At 43.0% G+C, this 22725-nt stretch overlaps 2 protein-coding genes and 1 non-coding gene across 5 annotated transcripts; 2 read left to right on the top strand and 1 right to left on the bottom strand.

Moving 5' to 3' along the window:
• The first annotated feature begins 25 nt into the window (after positions 1-25).
• Positions 26-6193, top strand: LOC131125132 (serine/threonine-protein kinase 25-like). Its single transcript, XM_058066348.1, has 11 exons — positions 26-420; positions 1320-1550; positions 1723-1779; positions 1859-1967; positions 2062-2219; positions 3407-3592; positions 3679-3824; positions 4934-5039; positions 5126-5197; positions 5690-5826; positions 5921-6193. The coding sequence occupies exons 1-11, from the start codon at positions 391-393 to the stop codon at positions 5958-5960; spliced, it is 1272 nt and encodes a 423-aa protein (XP_057922331.1). The 5' UTR covers positions 26-390; the 3' UTR covers positions 5961-6193.
• A 271-nt stretch (positions 6194-6464) lies between these two features.
• On the bottom strand, positions 6465-18449 carry LOC131125133 (septin-2B). 3 transcript variants are annotated; one of them, XM_058066349.1, is made up of 13 exons: positions 18284-18449; positions 17565-17610; positions 15108-15222; positions 13171-13257; positions 12938-13061; positions 11962-12096; positions 11776-11893; positions 11570-11671; positions 9268-9413; positions 9074-9196; positions 8145-8208; positions 7435-7522; positions 6465-7346 (listed from the first exon to the last, which is right to left on the bottom strand). In XM_058066349.1, the coding sequence occupies exons 2-12, from the start codon at positions 17586-17588 to the stop codon at positions 7445-7447; spliced, it is 1116 nt and encodes a 371-aa protein (XP_057922332.1). In that variant the 5' UTR covers positions 17589-17610; positions 18284-18449; the 3' UTR covers positions 6465-7346; positions 7435-7444. The 3 variants fall into 3 exon arrangements, with proteins under 3 accessions (XP_057922332.1, XP_057922333.1, XP_057922335.1); XM_058066350.1 differs by having other exon boundaries at positions 8145-8205; positions 18284-18448; XM_058066352.1 differs by having other exon boundaries at positions 8145-8205; positions 9113-9196; positions 18284-18447.
• A 591-nt stretch (positions 18450-19040) lies between these two features.
• On the top strand, positions 19041-19112 carry trnap-ugg (transfer RNA proline (anticodon UGG)). The gene has a single exon. It is a non-coding gene; the product is annotated as a tRNA-Pro (tRNA).
• The last annotated feature ends 3613 nt before the right edge of the window (positions 19113-22725 follow it).

The raw sequence follows: 22725 nt of genomic DNA, 5'->3' as shown, positions 1-22725 counted from the left end.
AAAAAGTGCGCATGCGTCCTCTTCTCGAGCCATTATTTTGTCCTCAAGCGACTGAACGGGCAGGACGCGTCGTGAAATGAATTAAAAATATCAAACTCAGAAGGGATATTATTCTCTTTGTCCACTACCGCGGACACAAATGGAGTGTATCGGTCAGTAACTCGGTAGTAGCTGGGCTGTTGGCTCCTCCGCTGGACTTGGAGGCCGAAGACGGAGTGACAGCCCCGTTAAAAGAAGCAGCAGCCTGGGTGTTTATCTTGTTGGCTAGCCACCTAGCTAGCTAGCTTCATAAACAGCGACGAGGGCAGGAAGAATACTTAGCGGACATATCGCTAACCTCTGAAGGAGACAACAGTGTCCTTCCTTGAAGCATTCTAAGCGAAAGAAGACATGGCACACCTACGGGACATGCAGAACCAGGTACATATATGCTCTTCACACACTTGTCAGGACAAGACAACAGACTTTCATTATGAGTGGGACGGTGACGAAGCATGTTATCCATAAGCATTAAGCAACATTTTTTGAATGTCAAGTCAAGCTTCACGGTGTAATTAGATAGGGTAAGTCATAAGGTAGGTTAATGCACACAGTAAACCTTAGACAACGGATATCCAACTGGTGCCCCATGAGCCAATTCCTGCCGGGCAGTGACATCCCATAGGCCTGCAAGTTCGATATCATTTTTTGATATCAAGATTTCTAAAACCACATCTAGGAGATCTATGACAAGGGTTCTTTTTTTGCTGCAGCAGCAGGTCCTTTAAAAATGACAGGGGATCTTTGATCTTAAGAGTTAACTGATGCTATTGTCATTTACCGATGTGAAAACAAAGTCCAAGCCTCACCCAGAACAATTTAGTTGAGTAGCCTAAGCCAAAACCATCCTGGGATGGGAGGACAACTGTCCAAAAACAATTATTTAATGAGTCAGGAATTGCTTACAGCTCAAAGTTCAGACACGAGTCTATGTCCAGTTGTTTGGAGGAACAAAACATTGTTTATATTTTAAACTGTGTATTTGAACATTTTCCTATATTTAGAAAGTTGACACCCATTATAATGTCTGCTTGCCTTTGGCACATACTCTTTGCATTTCTCAGCAGGAGACGCCCATAATGAGTTTGACTCAGTTGCCATGACAATTACTCTACACATCAAAACACTGAGGAAGAGTACAGTGAATACATATGCAGTGCACCCGCCAACAATGTGTAGAATTAATTGTCAGCACAGTCGAATGCCATTATAAATCCATTGCCTCATCAGCTGTTTAAACAGTCAGTCAAATTTGATCTCATTTGCTATGACTGGACCAGAATACCCGGCTGGATCCCGAAGAGTACTTCACCAAGCAAGAGCGCATTGGGAAGGGATCCTTCGGAGAGGTCTACAAAGGTATCAACAACCGCACAAAAGAGGTGGTGGCTATTAAAATCATTGACCTGGAGGAGGCGGAGGATGAGATCGAAGACATTCAGCAGGAGATCACAGTGCTGAGTCAGTGTGACAGTCCGTTTGTGACCAAATATTATGGCTCATACCTGAAGGTGAGATCATTGTTTGCACCTGTTATCCACACAGGTGAATACACGCCACACATTTCGGTGTTGCTAGCCATTTAGACGATAATGTCTGTGTGTTGACTCATTTTCACTCATAATGCTGTACTAGCAACTGTGTGTACTTGAAACATCTTATTGTCCGTATTTTGTCTACCAGGGGACCAAACTTTGGATTATCATGGAATATTTAGGTGGAGGATCTGCTTTGGATCTGGTAAGATTCATTTTCTTGTAGCTTTAAGTTGTTAAAAATCCTGAAATCTAAAAGCAAAAGTGTTACTTTTCACCCCCAGCTGCGTCCAGGGCCTCTTGAAGAGACGTACATTGCCACCATATTGCGGGAGATCCTTAAGGGCTTGGAGTATTTGCACTCTGAAAGGAAGATTCACAGAGATATTAAAGGTGATAAGGACAACGCTGCTCATAACGCAAATAGGTATTTTAATGATGATTTAAAGATCAACTGTGTATTTTCTTGCTCACTTTTTATGTCCAGCTGCCAACGTGCTCTTGTCAGAGCAGGGCGATGTGAAGCTGGCAGATTTTGGGGTGGCTGGACAGTTGACAGACACTCAGATTAAGAGGAACACATTTGTGGGCACGCCCTTTTGGATGGCGCCGGAAGTCATCAAACAGTCGGCCTACGACTTCAAGGTGAGACTTGTCACTTTAAGTAAAACATTAAGCTTAAAGCTAGTCTTTGTGTGGGGGGGTAATAAAGTGTGTCCTCATTGGACGCTTAACTCTTTCAATCTCCGTTCTGTAGAAATCAGTAGTAGAACTTAGGTAAGTTTCAGGAAAATAGCAGTTCCCGACAAAACGCGGAAGAAAAGCAGCTTTTTGTGAAAAGATACATTTCAAGAATAACTTTCACTTTGACATTTTTTTTTTAGACTTTGTGACAGCTGAAATATGGAAACACCTATACCACAACATAAACAACACAAGAAATGTACACTACCGCTCAAAAGTTTGGGATCACTTGCAAATGTCTTTGTTTTCCAAAGAAAAACAAATGTTCATGCATTTCACAAACATTTTCTTCAATTTCACAAACATTTCATCCATTTCACAAACAATTAAAATGAATCAGATGATATTTAAAGAAGGATCTCCATTTTTGCATAGAGGCCTACTATCAACAACTGTCAGTCGTCTGCATCAATCTCCTGGTATGGCTGCTAATCCAAGTTCATCATTTTATAAGACTAATAGATGATTGGAAAAAAACTAAAATCTCTTACCATGCTGTTAACTACTCCCTTCAGAGAGCAGCACAAACTGGGTCTAACAAGGACAGAAAAACGCTGCACAACTGTGCAAGAGAGTGTGTAGTTTAAGACAAAGATGCCTCACAGCTGCACTAAATAGTAGCCATCAAACACCAGTGTCAGTATCAACAGTGAAGCGGCGACTTCAGGATGCGGGACTTCATAGCAGGACTGCCAAAAAAGGCCATACCTCAGACTGGACAAAATAAATTTCCAAGTGATCCCAAACTTTTGAGCGGTAGTGTACATCATGTTTTACATCAAAATAACAATTTTGTAACAATAGATATGGGCAGAGCTCATATCTGTCTGCCCGCTGAGAACCGTGATATGTGCTTCCATGTCCAAACAGACCAGAAAAGTCGCCAAATTTGTGGCCCTAGTGGCTTTTTTGAACAACAGAATCTAGAGGTGTCTGAATTCTTGCCGAGTATAACGACACAGATGCTAAGTAGGCAACTCTGAGCTCTCCTGCTACATTGTATTATTCCCTGGCTGACCAGGAAGTGCTATGAAAGAGATTGAAAGAAGTGTCAGTCAAAGCAAACTGTGTCATTTTCCATCCATTAGGCTGATATTTGGTCGCTCGGCATCACAGCCATTGAGCTGGCGAAAGGCGAACCTCCCAACTCTGACTTACACCCCATGAGGGTCCTCTTCCTCATCCCCAAAAACACTCCACCCACGTTGGACGGACCTTACAGCAAGCCTTTCAAAGAGTTTGTGGAGGCATGTCTAAATAAAGACCCCCGTTTTGTGAGTAAAGTCTGTTTATAATGCATCATGGACTCGTGGACTGTGTTCTGTCTTTGACTGTTCGTCTCCTCAATGTGTCTGCGTAGAGGCCAACAGCCAAAGAGCTGCTCAAGCACAAGTTCATCACGCGTTACACCAAGAAGACGGCCTATCTGACGGAGCTCATCGACCGGTACCGCCGCTGGAAGTCTGAGGGTCACGGGGAAGAGTCCAGTTCTGATGACTCTGATATGTGAGTCTGTGAGGAACATGGTTGTACACAATACCGACCCATTTGGACCTGCCCTAAAGTCCTTCAAGACAGTGTTTGGAACCAATTTAGAATGTTCGACTTGTTAACATGTGGCCATAGTGAGCTATGGAGTCCTTTCTAATGCACTCTAAACCATTAAGGTCTGTAAAGTACGTTATCATTTATCATGACTTGGTATTGATAGTGTCATTGAATTACCGTGCATTGCTCCTCACAAGGCTACGCTCTTCTGCACTGTGTGTTACCACCCACTGAGACAGACTGTACGACTGACAAAAGGGCTCACTCCGTTCATACCACTGTTCTATGGAACAAAGGCGCCTGGGTGCTGATTCTGGGATGAGAATCGGCATCTCCAAATCAGAGGCCATGGTTCTCAGTCGGAAAAGGGTGGAGTGCTCCCTCCGTGTTGGGAATGAGGTCCTGCCCCAGGTGGAGGAGTTTAAGTATCTCGGGGTCTTGTTCATGACCGAAGGAAGGTGGGAGCGTGAGGTCGACAGACGGATCGGTGCAGCGTCTGCGGTAATGCGGTCACTGTACCAGACGGGTGAATTTACTGGTCTATCAATGTTCCCATGCTCACCAGCATTGGATCGTGACCGAAAGAACAGGATCACAGATACAAGCAGCTGAAATGAGTTTCCTCCGTAGACTAGCTGGACTCACCTAAGAGATAGGCTGAGGGTCTCAGAGTAGAGCCGCTTCTCCTTCACATCGAGAGGAGTCAGTTGAGGTGGCATCTAGTCCGGTTGCCTCCAGGATGCCTCCCTAGTGACGTGATCCGGGCATGCCCAGCCAGGAAAAGGTGCCGGGGCAGACCTAGGACACACCGGAGGGATTATGTCTCACAGCTGGCCTGGGAACGCCTTGGCGTCCTCCCGTGGAGCTGGAGGAGGTGGCCGGGGAACGGGAAGTCTGACCGCTCAACCCGCGACTCCCGGATAAGCGGAGGAAAACGGGTGGCTGGATGGATGCTGTGATTTGTTTATTTCTATTCATCCCAGTACCAATTACATTAGTCTACTTCTATCATTTCTTCCATGTGTTTTGTAGTAGTAATCGTTAAATGACATGGTGTTTCTCCGCAGGGATGGCGATGGTGATGTGGATTCGTGCCCCATGTGGACATTCCCCACCGTCAGACCAAGCTCCATGAATAAGTTACAGAAGGGCTACACACACACCGACTCAGAGGCAAGACACACACAACATAAACACACACACTTGGAATTTATTTGAAAATCTAACCTTTTTTCCCCTGGAATCCTTTTTCTTGATAGTCGGGGGATTCAGTGAAAAGGCAACCCAAGTCACAGTGCCTGTCCGCCTTGGTCACACCCATCTTCAGAGAAGTATGTCTTATCTCTGTGATACTCTTGCTAATGATCAAACCACTGGTGTTCTCTACAAAGGCACAGACACATATACATATATATATATATATATCAAATGTATTGACTAAGGATCGACCGATACATCGTCCGGACGCTCCAGACAGGAGGACTCAAACAGCTTGTGAGCTACAGTGGTGGTAATAGTCACATTTTAACAGCAATGCTATGTTAGCCTTTACTCTGAGGAAGCACTGATATTGATAGCTACAGGATTTTAAGATGTGTGACGAAGCCTTACAAAGTTGTCATCTGGGGTATTGGGGTATTTGCAGGATGGGATCATGTACATGCAATGGAACCTTGGTTAGCCTAAAATGTAGCACGGGTCATGTCAATACACCGTGTGAGTCCAGCTGCGTTTGTAATAACGTTTTTAGCATAAAAGGTCCCGTTAGCGTCCTTACCTTTTGACCTTCACCCTTTCCAATCGCTCACACCTTTTGCCATCAGTTGAAGGAGAAGCGGCGAGCGAGCGGCGGCGGAGTTGGGGCCATTGAGGAACTCGAGAACGCCTTCAACCTCGCAGAAGAATCCTGTCCCGGCATCTCTGACCGCCTTGTCACACACATGATGGAGAGAGTGTGCAGGTAGCCTCGCAAGCGGTTTGGCCACTGTTGGCTGGAACGATTCAGCAGAATGAGCCCGCCTCTACTCTTAACATGCTGCTTTGTGTTCCATCAGGTTTTCTTTAAACGGTAACACCACGCCATCTTCGCGATGAAACCCCACCCCCTTTTGTCTTCTAAACCTGTCCAAGAAATCAGACAAGGACCTCAGCACCCCCAGGACTCCCTTCTGCTTTTAAAACCTCCCCCAGATCTTTTATGTAGTTAAATATTTTTACAGTTTTTTCTTTCAGAGCGGAGAGTATTTAAGACAAAAAAGCCATGAAAGTTAGCACGTTGTGTATACCTGTTAGCCTGAAAAGGGTATAATAAATTTAATGGGAAAAAGTCTTATGTCTTTTTTTAATTACACAAGCTGCATTTTAGTAGTTATCCACTATAACTATAAAATTTAATTCCACTATAAAATTGGGACACTTTTGTCAGCAGGCGTGACTAGTGACCTGTTGATTGAGAGAGAGCTGGTAGACACTGACATTGTTATAAGCAGACATGAACTTATTTGACCGTTGAGTTTGTGATAAAGTAATAAGGCTTTTGTTGTAAGGTGTTTTACATTTTAGAGTCCTGGACGAAGGGTAAAGACATGCATAGCCCAGTTCATATTGGCAAATAACCTTTATTACAACATTTTGCATCAAGAACTATATTTGGTACTTTAATATTGGATTACAAAGCGCTCAAAGAGGAATGTCAGGAGCTCACATTTTGGCTGGTGAGGGAATTAATTGTCATGAATACGTTCATTGGTGCCTTGAATTAGACACAATAGTACAAGTGAAAACACTTGACATGAGGGACAGAAGAGAGTAAAGACCTTCACATGAAACAAGTATGCAGCGGTCAACCACATCTCAACTGACTTTCCTTCATTTGTACGTAATAGTTTTGAGTAATGTCCAACTTCACAGGTAAGAGGGATGCACAACGGGAAGGCCCCAACACAACAAACACCCTTCACTGGAACTCAAGATTTGTCTCTAGAGTTGCATGCACGTGGGTAACGACATCAGTAACGTGGCCTCTTCTAGACCGAGGGTGGGGATACTCTCACATAGAAAGTCCATTTAGACAAAGTTGTTTCTTTGACTCTCACAGTGAAGCTCCGTCATGGAGCAAGTATGTGCTTGTGGATGGCAACAAGAATGATCATGTCATGTTTGTTTTTGTATTAAAAGTAATATTCATACGACAACATTGAAATCCCTTGGCCAGTGCTTAATGATCTGAGACTAAGGTTAAAAAGATTTAAGAAATAAAACTGAATATATATATATATACACACACTCAGTTTTATTTCTTAAATATATATATATTTATCTAGAATGTATCATAACACTGTTTGAATATATTTTACCATATAGTATATATCAGCAATCCAGATCCCGTATGGAATTGAATGAAGATAGTGGCAAGTCGATAACCAGATCGCTGCTGTCCTTCGTCTGTCTCCCATCAAGCTCAAGCGGTGCCTGAAACACCTTCAACGGGATACACAGGAAATCTATTTTTTCTGAGGATCAACTACGTGAAGCGCTACTTAAAATGTACAAACGGATGCTTTCTCACCGTCACATTTTCAAACGTCTCCCTCTCCATCGCCCTGCTTCTGCATCTGAGCCTGCATCTTGGCGATCATCTCCTGCATTCGTCTCAACTGTAAAGCACACGTGATCAGACGTCATATTTATACACAACTTTTGTAGGTACTTCAAAACTGGTGGCCTATTACTACACAGTATGTAGAAAATTAGTGAGAGGCACATACACAAACTGCTGCAATACCAACACACTACAGATCATTTATGTAAATGCCTTCAAAAGCTGAAAGTGCAGTAAAAGTACACCTTGAATAATTAATCATTGCCAGCATTATTTGATGGAATTCTTGATTTGAGTTGATAATTGTTCATGATTTGTTTATAATGTGACTCACATTGCATTCAGCCGTATTTGCTGTGTGTGCGAAACCCATCCAAAAGCATCACAGTCAAAGGAGGACAATGTGTTCATTCCACAACGTTAGTTTGAGGGGAGAGCCGCTGCCAGTATTGATATCAGTGGGGTACCAGTAATGAAATGGCGGACTATATTGGTACACTGAGCACCTCTACTATGTACGCCAGTGACGTATAGTGACAGCTGGAACAATGAAAAAGGGGTACATAATTAGCCTGTGTATGCCTGCATACAACAGAATCATATTTTTGGCTGGGAACCGAGCGATTCTATGCATGTATTCTACTGTATTGTATGTGATCATGTGTGGCACCACCCACCTCGGCCTCCTTCTCCTGCAGGATCATATCCTTGTCCATTTCCTCTGGTTCCGGACCCTTCCTGCTTCAGTCACAAAAGGGACAGTTACTATGCTGCTACTATTAAAAGGTACGCGTGTATTTCTAATGTATGATGACAAGTGTACATTGATGTGTGCTGGCAGTCAGGTAACTGTGTGTGAGGAGCGCATGTTTGTGCCGTTAAGGACATTTTTAGGCAAACATGACAAAAGCCACATAGAGAAAGTGGAAAAGGGTGAGTGGGTTAGTGTTGGGAGTTTTCTATAGGATGCTAGAGGAAAAGTGGCCATCCAACTACAAAAAGGAAAGCAGTGAAATTCTACCATAGAAGCAGAAGAAGTGTGAAAGTTGGGGGAACAGAGATACCCCCCCCCACTTGAAGACAAAAAAAAACCATTACCTCCAATAGTCCGCTCATGGAATTGGACAAATCAAGACCAGATCGCCATCATAGGCTAGATGGCCGGTAAAATCAGTCCTTTATCCTGGATTGGCTTTGGAGGAAAGTCTATAAGAACTGTTTGAGCTATGTTGAGACTTCCATGATGATATGTTAAAAGTCCTCTATGAGCGACACATGCCATTCAACTACACTATTCGACTCAGTTCCACGTGGCTTCAACTTGGCTTCCATGCAAAATGATGAGCTAGCGCTACAGTCTGATACTACATAACAGGATTAAATCATGGAGGAATATCATGAAAGGAAGGTTATTTCATCATAAGATGTATAATAATGTTCCTAGCTTGGACATAGTGAGCTCTAGTTGTCCTTGTTTACGTGTTGAGCAAGCCTGTGTAAGATTTCAGCAGGTCACTAATACTTTCACTGTAAAAAGGGTCATGGAATCAAATGCTTTGAGGTGGGGGAGGTGCAGAAAACAGCAAGCGGACAGACAGGTACGTACGCAGGGGATAGAGGCAGAATGTAACCGTGGGAGGACAACCTGCCACTGCGCTTGAGGCGATCTGAGCGGAAGTTCTCATAGTGCAAGTCCTGGGTCACTTCCTGTAGGTCCTGCATGTGGGTACTGTGGAGTCGCGGTGCAGTTAATCAATCAGTCAATCAAACCGTGGGTGGAAGCGGCAGGTGTTGGCTCACATCAACATGGTGCGCAGCTTGAGGAAGTCGTTGTGTTCAGGGTTCTCCACCTCCACCACTCCCCACGGGTACAGGCGGCCCCGCACCTTCTTCCCCTTGGCCTCGATCTGCTGGTTGGATCCGACGACTGCAAAAGGGATGCTCGCCTGGAGAACAGCGGTAGTCGACAGTGAACAACGTGATGATACAACTTGGGTTTGGTGCCACAGGGTGGCAGAAGTGCATTTTATGAGAGCACAGCCTGCATCTTCCCAATTGAAATACATGCGATGCCGCAACCAGGAAGTGGAGAGGCATCTCGCTGTGCTGCGCGAAGGAGGTTATGCATTGAAGGGACACTTTAACGCATGCACACTAGGGGTGTGAATCTCAGCACATCTCCATGCACCGCCAGCGATACCATACATGGAATTTTCTGGCGATACGATAATCATTTAGTTCACATCAATGCAATCTGATATGATTATGGTGCAATTTCTTGCAATATGATGCAATTCAACACGATGCAAATATGTAAAGGGGAAACTGGAATTCAGTATGGTCCTACAAAAAAGATTTGGCTTTATTCCTTTTAGGCACTTGGCTGTAAATTCAATGTAAATACTATGCACCACTTCGTCGTCATTCTTTTTGCCATCTAAAACAGCAACAACTTTCCTCCCACTTTCACATGGGCTATGCTATTCCAATAGCAGTGGTTGAGTGGTGGAGTAAAACAATTAACAATAATTACCGCTGTAAAAAATACAGTACAGCAACAACAAAGTTGAAGTGACACTTTCAACAGTGCAATCAATGTTTGTTTATATTCCTGTCTAATATGAATGCACTAGCAGCTAGGCTAATACAGTAGTGGGGAGCAGAAAGTGGAAAACAACTTCTACCCTTTTAAAATTGCCAACTGCTCTGCTGTGCTGAACACTCGTTCAGGGACAGACAAATAACTTGGAAATAATTTGGAAAGCAGCGGAAGATCCACTTGTTCCGACCCCTTTTCCCCGCTGTCCGACGAAGAACTAGACGGGGAGGCGGCGGTAGACTTGTCCGTGTTGTGGTGTCCCCTTTTCAAGGGGGTTTGTCGTGCTGCCGTTGGACGGCTTCTTGGACGTTTTGTCGAGCTTTCCGCTCCATAGTGTTTCCAAACATACCATTTAAACCAGTGGTCCCCAAACTAAGGCCCGGGGGCCGGACATGGCCCACTTCCACATTTGACCCGGCCCCTTGAACAATAAAGCATGTACATTTTTCTGTCATAGAACTGGAAATGGTAACCTATTGGGGGCAACGTTACTACAAACACACTTTGCCCCAGTCATAGAACATAAACAAACAAACGACCCTGACCCCCCTTCAGAGGAGGGAAAAGTCATGTGGCCCTCACTGGAAAAAGTTTGGGGACCCCTGATTTAAACGATGCGGGGGGGATTAAATATAGAAACTTTCTCGCTGCTGCTTGCGTGCGAACGTCCAGGCTGTTTTACTATTAGTTGTTATTTAGTTACTATTAGTTGCCTCACGGCTTTCGTCCATATTCAATACAAAACATGAAATGATGGTGCATTCATTTCACCTGGGGAACAACATATGGGGTGAAGTTGAACATGAATAAAACAGCGCTTGCATCGGATTTTACCGATACCCACAAACGCATCGCAATGCATGTGGACACACACCCATAATGCACACACACGGTTCTGTTGCAAGTGTGAAAATGATGGCATTGTTGTTTAGACATTTTGGCATAATATATATACATATATATGGCGAAATTTGTGGCAAAGTGGAAGTTATGCTTAAAATGTATATTTTTACAAAAAGCCCTTTTTTGTTGAGAAGTGGTGTTTTGATGAAACTCACCTACGTTCTATTGCTGATAAATAAATATATCACATGTATATAGTCCAAGAACACAATATTTTGTATGCCTTGCAAAATCAGTCAAAATCATCAAAAATGGCCGGTGCCAAGAGTGACGTCTTTTGGAAACATGGCTGGGATTGAATGAGTGAAGAAGGATCGCATGTGATCCAATCGGCAAGATTCAGATCAGAAGCCAAAACATCTGGATTGGGACACCTCGAATGCATATCACGACTCGCGTAGAAACTCAAGGTGCCCCCAAGTGGCTGGCCAAGGTGACTGAAACCAGAAAAATGCAACAAAATGCATGCAGACAGCAACAAAAACCAAATCAAGGGTTAAAATGCGTGTAGTGAAGAAATGCACACGTTGGCGCGTCATTCTCTAAGTGTCAACAATCTATGGCCGAGCAGCTTTGACAGGTCCGAGATGAAACGTTTACCTTGAGGATCCTGGTCTGCTCTTTGAAGTCCTCGTCCTCATCAGATTCAGCATCGGGAAGGTGGTAAATCTTGATACCATGTTCATCAATTTCATCCAGAATCTGAGCCATCAGAGTGATACGCAAGAAGAGGTCATCATCATGAAATGACTGAAGCGAGCACACAATAATTGGGACCATGCAATAACAGTGAACAGTGTCTTCACCCTGCGCTTGAGCCGCTCTCGCTCTCTGAGGGTGAGCGTGTCTGCTTTGGCAATGACAGGGACCACATTGACCTTGTTGTGGATGGCCTTCATGAATTGAACATCCAGGGGTTTCAGGCTAGGAAGAGCAGGCACACATTAAGTTTTGTTGTCCAAGTGAAGCAGAGGGAATGGTTCCGGACTCACCCGTGTCCGAGCGGGGAAATGAAATAGAAGCAGCAGTGAACTCTGTTGTCGACAATGTGCCGACGATTGAGGCCGCTCTCGTCGTGGAGGTAACGCTCAAACTGGTCATCGATGTAGCTGATAATAGTGCTGAAACTGGTAGAATATGGCAGATGTGCTCATTAAAACCATAGCACACACAAGAAACAAGAACATTTAAAAAAAAAAAGCACTCCAAGTGTCAACCAACAAGGTACTCCTGGTTTACGGTCCCACTGAGAGATGACAGAATATAAATCCCTCTATTTGCATTTGAATTTTGTTATGTATAAAATGTAATGTGTTCCTGCGGTGCAAGTTTAATGAAATTCAGCAGTGTACGTAGCCTTTGCATAATCTCACTAACAGTGAAAATAATATGCTTTTGTTCTTGGTGGAAGTAATAAACCAATTAACCAATGACTGACCCCTGAATGTACAGCTAATGTAAAATACAGTGGCTTCGCAGAAATGACAGCAGGTACTTTCTGTTTGTTTCTTTGGGCTTTTTCCTTGAAATCTTATGTTTAGGCACGGGCTGGTTACCGGTTTCAAGGTATACCTCCGTATGAAAAAAAACAAGGTTTCAAACCCACTAAAATGTTGCTTTAATGTGTTGACACATAGATAGCACAGTCATCGTTAGCGTTCAAAGGCGCTTTGAGCAGTCGACATCGAGGGTCACCACCGTGGGGATTTGATTGCCTAGGAGACAGGAGTGGGGGATAAACTTACTCCCTACTCATAACGAGCAAAAAACACTTCATGTCAGTGTGTCCTGCCATAATGATTTACTTTTCCTCTCTTTTCAATAAGGATATTTCATAATAATGCATATTTTAGTATAATACTGTGAAACCGTCAAACCGGGATATTTTTGCCCATGGTTATCATACCATCACAATCTCATACCGGCCCACGCCTACTTCATGTTCCATGTAACACTTTTGTTACACACCAGTCCTGGCTGTTGATGGCATCTCCGTATCCTGGGGTGTCAACCACAGTGAGTCGCAGCTTCACCCCTCGCTCTTCAATTTCCACTGTGGATGCTTCGATCTGAACCGTCCTCTCGATCTTTTCTGTTTGAGAATGAACAAAAAGGACCGCGAGTCAATGACGCTCACTAACATGGCAAACATGGCCCGCCCCACTATTTGAGAAGGACTGGTCTACGGGTATGTGTTCTACCTGCTGCCCCAGGAATGATCCTCTCAGGGTAGAGGTCAGTCAGGAAGAGGCTGTTGATCAGGGTGGATTTTCCAAGTCCAGATTCCCCTTTTGGCCACAAAGAATAATAAAAGTATTAATGCTTATCATCTCTCCTTGTGTGGTGTGCAGCATTTGCTGATGCAAGGAAAAAGACATCTGCCTGGGTAACACACTGGACTAGGCTAAGAACCAGGAAAACATAAGACACACAAGACTGAATGTGGCTTCATCTTTCCCAGAGGTATCATGTGGCTGATCCCAGCACGCAAGGAAGGCGTGTCAGTGTGTGTAGTGATCCGTCAGTCTTAGGATCTGCAAAAACTAACCAGAGAACATACATACATTTATATATTGCTGGTGCTAAATACAAGTCCACTATTCAATATGTTGTACTTTAATGTGCACACCGTATTACCTCGTCAGCCTTGTCACATTCTAGTTGTATGTGGTCAGTGCTAAATGGTGGCCTAAGACGTTGGCGCTGCAAATTAAGCCTTTTGCATTAAGCGTGTACATCCTAAAATCAAATCATGTAATCCAATGCATTTCTATGGTCATAAAGATACCAGAGGTGTACAAAGTATTTCCACCGAGGGCCAATAAAAAACTTTAAAATGCCATGCTCATGCACCATGGCCAATGATGCAAATTAGATGCATCTACACCCCTAAATGCAGCCATGGGGGAAACAGCGGAGTGTGTATAATTTACTGCAAACCAGTGGTTCCCAATGTTTTTACAGTGGCGTACCCCTTCAGACGTTTGATCTAAAGCATGCACTCCTGCACTTATCTGCAAGAGCGCTGATAAACTGATAATGAATCAGCCTCCATACATATTTTTTCAACAACACTCTCACTGCACAAAATCATCAAGCTTACTTATTTGTTCATGTAATGCACAAAGAGCAATGAAGAACTTTATGTTCCGTCTCCTTTCTGCATCATGAGGCATTCAGGTGCACTGGTGAGTTTTTTTACCCCCATGACATTGGTGTTCCCCTAGGCCAGGGGTCCCCAAACTTTTTCCAGTGAGGGCCACATGACTTTTCTTTCCTCTGAAGGGGGCCAGGGTCAGGGTCGTATGTTTGTTTATGTTCTGTGACTGGGGAAAAGTGTGGTTGTAGTCACGTCACAATAGGTTACCATTTCCAGTTCGATGACAGAAAAATGACCATGCTTTATTGTTCAGGGGGCCGGGTCAAATGTGGAAGTGGGCCGTGTCCGGCCCCCGGGTCTTAGTTTGGGGACCACTGCCCTAGGCTATAAACTAAAGAACTGATCAGACACTAACAAACAAAGCATGTCCAACTCATGACAGTGAGAACTGGGACGAGTACTACATAGCTAAGTTCCTCTATTTTGTACTTGCACCGAAAAAAATCATACAAGACACCAAAGTTCATTAAATGTCAGGATGTCTCATAATCAACACGGCCTCAAGCAACCATTTCAAGGGGAATGTCATGCCTGTGGTTCCCCACCAAAGCAACGTCAGCATTTAATACACAATGTAAGAGATTTGGGGTAATAATTAAGAGAATGTGAATTACAGTGGTTGTCATGTGCAGAACAAAATGATTAGCTACAGAACTCATTAGTGAGGTCAAGAGACGAGCAGGCCTGGTCCACTCTATGAACCAATCCCGGCAGGCCCACTGACTGCATTCCACTGGTTCATTTGAAAGCAAAAAAAGGGGGGATGAGCAACAATGTTGCTCAGAGCTTCCACCCCCTCCCCCTTTCCCAAGTGAGGGCTGGAAAGTCACACAGTCACAGGAGTTTACACTGCTGAAGACCCCAGCTGAGCAACTAGACTGATGTCTTCCTTATGCATTAAAAACAAACGGAATACCAAAAGGGCAAGGGACACGGATTCAGGGTCAGTGTTTAGTGCAAATCTACATGAAAACTTACCGACAACCATAAGAGTGAACTCAAAACCCTTTTTAACGGACTTGCGGTGAACCTGATTTGGCAGGTTGGCAAATCCAACATACCCTGGCGTCTCAGGGTTAGTGAACTGGCCTTGCTGCAGAAACAAGGAAGAGAAAGTAGAAAAACACATAAGTCAAATAAACAAGCTAAATGTGAGCCCCCCCAGTTCCTGTTACATGACAAACATTTGTAAACTATGATCAAGGAGACAGCCGCTCACTACATCCCGAGGCATTTAGGTTCAACACGATGACTCCTCTGCAATCTGTTTGCAGAAGACCTCCCACCCCTCATTCCAGTGTTTACTGCGCTGGGGCTTAAAGCCGTGCAGAACTACCTGAACACAAAAGGACAGCTTTTCAAACTACATACACTACCAGTCAAAAGTTTGGACACAGCTTCTTCATGGTATTGAATGTCACGTGTTGGCATTTTTAGCATTTATGGACCAGACAATTTGTGGATTTTTTAGTCAAAAAACGTTTTCTCTGAGAAAGGCCGTTTGTTCCCCAGAAAAAACACATCTCACTAACAATTACCACTCCCTCATCATATTGTAGTGTTAATTAATTAACACTGCTTCATGGTAAACTATGGTCTATCCATCCATCCATTTTCGATACCGCTTATCCTCACAAGGGTCGCGGGCATGTTGGAGCCTATCCCAGCTGTCTTTGGGGGAGAGGCGGACTGGTCTGGTCGCCAGCCAATCACAGGGCACATACAGACAAACAACCATTCACACTCACATTCATACCTATGGACAATTTGGAGTGGCCAATTAACCTAGCATGTTTTTGGAATGTGGGAGGACACCGGAGTACCCGGAGAAAACCCACGCATGCACAGGGAGAACATGCAAACTCCACACAGAGATACCTGAGTGGGGCCACCGTGCAACCCACTATGGTCTATTATTTGTCACAATATATTGAAATACAAGTGATGGGTAGTATTCTGGTCACTATTACCTTATATCACTTTACTTTAACACTTCATGATGCCATGAAATTAGCCATGGCGTGTCTGACGTGAAGAGTAGAGGGGGAAAAAAGCTCTCCTCCCATTACGTGTGGAAGTGGGTTTTTTTTTAATATTTTTGAAATAAATTCCTAGGACATCTGCTTTGCTCTCTAGTTCGCTAGATAGCGGCCGTCTTGAACAATGAATAATCAGAGTTTAAAGGTGACTATGGGTTGTTACTTCCATGTCTATCGAGTTAAAAACTGTATTCATCAAGTCATTACCAGAATCGCTGGTGCCGTGGGGCTCAGAATCTGAATGTGATGGTACCACCGCGTGGACGCACAGCATGTCTGGCATGAATGCACATTTCCCAGCGAGAGCGTACCACTTCTGGCTTGTTTGGCGGATATTTCCCATTCATGTTCACAAAAACAGATCCCGTGGGAAATGCCGTTGACAGCCACACCCATAAGGAGAACCACTCCTCTGTGGCATCACAAAGGAACTGTTTTGCAACACCCTCTGAAACAGAGCGTTTTGAGGCATCCTAAACTTCATCCAGGGCTAACTTCCAAATGCACAAACCTCATTATCTGAAACTTTGGCATCGTTTAACACGAGAATACAACATTCTAACTACATTTACAGGTCAGAAAAGCGGAAAAAGCATACGAGGTCCCCTTCAAAATATAGTTTTGCCAGCCGATATATTGGGCCGATATTTGCGTTCTCTACTTGAATCGGTATTGGCCAATACGCGCGTGGGTTCGCCGATGTATTTTTTCGCATGATTTACAGACAGACATCCGCCGGGCAGCTTTGTGTTGCCGAAGGACCCTGCAACACACGTAGTCCCGGTACCCCTCCCAGACTGCAAGAGTGGTGAATCACAACAAAGGTACGTTTTCAACTTTTAATTTGCCTCGAACAGTTAAACTTTAAAATTAAAAAAATTAAAAATTGCCACCTGCTTTGAAATAGGAAACATGAACGCCGAGTGCATGCAATATACGTGCTTGAAAATATACCGTACGACAGAAATGTTTTGCACATGGTTGAATATTTATTCCTTTTAAAGTTGATAATGGTGTTTAAATGTGTGTTTAAGAAAGCTGAATCCTACTGTGTTCAGTGTTTACATTTAAATAAATATTTGTTTAACCTTGAGACCTGTAATATTTGTTATCATCGTCATTTTTTCATGTAAATTGAGGGAGCAAAAGCAGTATCGGCCACAAATATCCACCCAAGCAAAATCGGCCATAGGATAAGGGTGATGGAAAAAGCTTGGTATCGTCCCGAAAAAAAAACATATCGGTCGATCCCTAGTTTTAAGCTCTTTCAAAATTGACTGACTGTCTCTGTGAGAACTCTTTAATTCAGGCTAAAAGTCTACACTTCAATCACGTGCCGAGGTATTTATTCCTAATCCATTGTGATGGTGCATAAAAGCAAAAATAAAAGACTCACTTTTATCTTGTCGCTGTGAGACATGATTGTTGATACCTTGCTGAGCCTGGAAGAAAAGTCAAAATACTTACAATACACACAAAAAACACATCTGTATAAATACTTTGTGCAATGGTAGGACTGCGTCATCTGCCTGGTTGATTGTGAGCCTTGCAGTGTGAGAGACAGGAAGTCTGGTTTGCTTTTGTAAAAGAAGGGCTCAAGTGGGGGGAAAAAAAAAACAAAAAAAAAAACAGATAAGCTTCTTTCCTGTGAACTACACTCCAACTGCATCCTGTGACTTCTACTAGTATTACTCAAAGTTGAAGTACTTTAAGGCTGACTTTCTACGTCAAACCTTCGAATGGAGCCAAGTCGCCAGACCATAAAGTTGTTCATGAACAACACCAAGAAGCCGTTAAGATCGCAGTTAATTTCGCTCATGAATTAGCGAAGCAAGGGCTGCCTTTATAACGGTTAACACGCCAGTGGGTGTGGGATGGTCTGATGGTGACGTCTGTGATTAAACCGTGTCGCTTTTAATGATAGACTACTCTTCAAAAGGACGAAAAGCAGTACAAAAAAAGCAAAGCAGCTAACTAGAAGCCCTGCTCGCTGTTAGCATAGCATAGCATTAACTACTAACGAGCTTCCCTTGGTGAACTCGCGCAGCTAATGTTAGCAAAGTCGCTACACGCGCCTGCTACTTATAAGTGATATGACTAAGTAAAAATACTCACCGTTACCGTAGAGAGTGTGGGGACAGGCCGAGAAGTCAAGGAATCGGCGGTAGACAAAAGTAATTTGACTTGGCGGCCACCTCGAATTCTTCAGATTCCCGTGAAGCAGCAGCAGCAGCTTCCTCCAGCACATAGACCACAATGCACCGCGAGAGAGCGAAAGAGAGCAAGACACGCAATTCAAGGGGTGTCCATATTGCGACTGACTTGGCAAACAAAAATAATGTTTATCAACGAGCATATTTGTTGACAATATAGGACAATGCAGCCATTCCATATCAACAAGCCTCCTTACTATTATTACAAATTATTTGAGCAAAATAAAGTTATTGGTTATTCTATATTAAGCTATTTATCTCGCACAGTTGATTTCGTGTTGTTATCGTGGCTGCTTTTTACTAGCGCCTCAGAAATGTTTCTATGGGATAGGCCACATTAGTTCCAAAATAATGTCTATTTACAAGCTCATTAATAAGGTTTGTCATGGTGGTTCAGTGGTTAAATTTAGGTCATGCTATAGGAGGAGCATACAAGGAGAGCTGTACACTTTTATATTGTCTACTCCTTTTTAAAATCAAATCAGTATCACCATAAAATTAAATATAAAGGCGAGCATTTCACATACATTATAAAACAATCTAGTCATGGTATTCAAATGAAGTGACGTTGCTATTATACTTCGTGTGAGAAACTAAATGTTGAGTAGACGTGGCAACGCTCATATTTGAAATAAAAATGTTGTTCAAGTTCGAAAGGCGGCTCGTTGGTCTAGGGGTATGATTCTCGCTTTGGGTGCGAGAGGTCCCGGGTTCAAATCCCGGACGAGCCCATTTTTTTCAGACCAACATTGAAATACAAAGTCTAAATGTAACAACATTTCAATGTAATTAGTGATACAGCGTCAAAGCATTTTAATTAAGAAATGTTATTTTAATGACCTGTAACTGAAAAAAATAAGATGACAACCACTGTAAAATGCCTCATATATTGTATATACTGTACTTATATGGCTTAATTGGTTAAAGTCAGGCACATATAGTATGCATTTTTTTTACAGGGATTGTCTTTTCGGGGTTGTCTGTGAATACTGTACTTTTTTTTCTAAATTTCTAATTTATATATGATGTTACATGTCATTGAAGTACAGTTTGGAGTTCTGCAAAGCATTACAAGTTTTCATTAAAGAACCAGCATTTGATTCTGTGCACAATCTCGCTGGAGGCCAAGCATCTGTAGACTGGTAAATACAGTATGTCCCCTTAAAGCCTTTCTGCCTGTCGGTCTGTGTTCCTCTCCCTCCAGCCTTCATAAGAGCCATGAGATAACTTAGTAAATACTGGTCTATTTCCTTTGCAGCTAGCATATCTTCAGCACAAGGGGGGAAACATTATTTCCATAAGCTCCTTATGGATGCGGTGAGGGGTCTGTCATTTGTAGGGTGGCTTCATATGATGACTTCAGATGTGACTTGAAATAGATTTTTTTCAAATGTCTTTAGTACTCTAAAGGGATTCCTAAAAGATCTAGTGAAGATGCTGATAATGTGTCATTCTTAATTAATGGATGCTGGGGATTCCTGCTGGAGGATAATGAGTCATGACTGTGTTTTTGTCATAACTATCAATAATGATCAGTGGTAATGAATCATTTCTCCATGAGAAAGTGTTGTCCAAAGTTCAGCTCAGAATCATACACAATGCAGTCAAACGCCACAGTTCTTTGATGATTCGTATTTCGTCAAAAATGTACAAAATTTGGCTTGTTTTTTGTGTTCCAGTTTTGCCTCGTATTGTATAATTTTGCTAAATCAGAGTGTCCAAACAAAGTACTCACTGTCCGTGGATTTTTTTTTCTTTGCAGTGTCACTGCTAAATAACCCACCAAGGGGCCAAAGAAAGCTACGAGTGCTAGCACTTTTATAAAGGTGAGAAACACTATTGAATTCAATCTCACCAGGATGTACGGAAACTTCGCATCAATATTAAGTTTCATCCATTTGTCATTTATAATGATTTCACATGCATGTATGTAAAATTATAATTATTGTCTCTAAAATGTATATTGTTAATACTTTGGGGTGTCTGGCACGGATTAATTGAATTTTCATTATTTCCTATGGGAAAAATTGTCACGGCTTTCAAACATTCATGTTTTGAATGGACCTTTTGGAACAAATTCATGACAAAAATTGAGGTTCCACTGTACTCCTGTTGCTACAAAATCACATGTAAACAAAAGAATCCAAATAAAAATATGTACAAATAGAGGAAAACGATGTCAACAAACTGCCCAAAATCTTTTATCACGGGCCATTCTCCCGTGATAAATCACACATTGAAACGGTTTCAGTTACGTCAACAACCGCTTCTGTCGACGTCAGACCACCAGTCCGAACGGGCGTTGGACCTTGCATCAGCTTGAACAACAATTTGCTTTGTATCTTCTAACACAGACCTTTATTATCCATACATATACTGACCGAATTGGCTTGTATTGACCTCCATTGGATTGGTTTTGGTCAACAGAATCAAATATTTTCATTTGACGATTTGACGATCAAGGGCTTTTAACATTATTAGAGCCCTTGAGACATGAACTAACACCCCTATAGCCATCATTAAACTCATATTACCCAATATTGTAGACATAAACAAGACTCATGCTCATGTGTGTTGCGATAAATGTGTTCCTGATGTGTGGACAAAAAGTTGCACCCTCCTGTCATAAAGCCCCCCTAATGTTTACTTCTATGCCAAACCCGAAAAATTGAGTCTGTACAAGCTATAAACAACAACGATCAACTCCTTCAAGCTTGGCTTTGTAGACCTCCATGGATTTGCCTCACTGTCTCATGCTTTTCCCTACAAATTTGCTGGCTTACGTCTGCAAGGCCGCTTTATTTAATAAGGTGATTCATTCAGCAACCAATCACAAAACAACTGACATGAGTGCAGAAATATTGACTGTCACGTACAGTAGAATGAAGATACAAACCCATTCAAATGTCGAGGTCACAATTTCAAGCGAACCTTCAACTTTGTCACCCCAAGTGCTTAGCCGGTACCTTTCACTTCCGCTTCATTTACTCATTTTTAAATCTCCTGCAGCGGTGGCACAAAGTCACCCACAAATGCCTGCTTGTACATGTATCGTACTGACTGCTGACTTGGTTGTATTACAAATAGGCTACAGAAACGTAGCCCTCGGGTTTATCCCCCAACGCCAGAGGCCAGGATGAGGTCTTATGATGGGCAAAGACGCTTCAACCCCCTCCAGCATATTCCACTGTCAAAGTGTCAGAGGGGAAGCTATTAAAAGAGCTTTACTTTTCCCATGTATCATGAGCATAAGTACAAGGGTTAGTGAAATCCCTCCCGAGAGCACTGAAAATCTTTGGGATTTTCCTCTTGAAATATTCCCTGATGGACCCACTTAGAAGTGTCAAAAACTCTTGTTAGCCAAGAATGCACTTTTTGGGATTTGATTATATTAGGATCTGAAAAAAGAAAAATATCAAGTGAAAGTGAAGGAACTTTCCATATAATGACATTGTTAAAGCACTGTCAATGTTGCGTCATTAAAGTACGAGGAAAATTGAGTTCAGCGTAGTTTTCAGTTGAACACCCGATGCATAAAAGTCAGCGACTGTACGTATTTGAACCACCACTCTACTAATGGCTGTGGAAGGGATCGTGAAGAAGGTTGATTTCTTCATTTATTATGCATCAAAATGTTGGTTGAGGGTGCACGGCACCCAAGTGGTTCGCGTGCAGGCCTCACAGCTAGGAGGCCGAAGTTCGATTCCACCCTCGGGCATTGCACGAAACTCATCACACAGCAGCTTAACATTCAGTCAAGATTGTGCAAGATAATGCATTGCATGCATGACAAGTGGTAGAGAAAATAGATGGATGCATGCACTGCCTGCACAGTGGTTAGCGTACAGGCCACACAGGCCCGGGTTCGATTCCCCGCTCGGCCATCTCTGTGTGGTGTTTGCATGTTCTCCCTGTGCATGCGTGGGTTTTCTCCGGGTACTCCGGTTTCCTCCCACATTCCAAAAACATGCTAGGTTAATTAGCCACTCCAAATTGTCCATAGGTATGAATGTGAGTGTGAATGGTTGTTTGTCTATATGTGCCCTGTGATTGGCTGGCCACCAGTCCAGGGTGGAGCCCACCTTTCGCCCAAAGTCAGCTGGGATAGGCTCCAGCACCCCTGCGACTCTCATGAGGATAAGCGGAATGAAAAGTTATTTGTAGTATTCTGGTCATTAGATGGATGGAGTCTGGCGACGGAGCCAGCAGAGCTGATCCAGCATGCCACGGTTGAGATTGAGCGGGAAAAAAAAGGTTTGCCTCTCATTTCGAGTGGAAGTGGTAAGTTTTCAGCTTCTTTGTCTTTCTTCCCCACTCGTTTTCCCCAGTTCCGTAGCTTGCTAT

Source organism: Doryrhamphus excisus, chromosome 3 (assembly GCF_030265055.1).
Source record: "Doryrhamphus excisus isolate RoL2022-K1 chromosome 3, RoL_Dexc_1.0, whole genome shotgun sequence".
NCBI lineage: Eukaryota > Metazoa > Chordata > Actinopteri > Syngnathiformes > Syngnathidae > Doryrhamphus > Doryrhamphus excisus.
The sequence above is the reverse complement of the archived record's forward strand: the minus strand, read 5'-3'. Positions and strand labels throughout refer to the sequence as shown.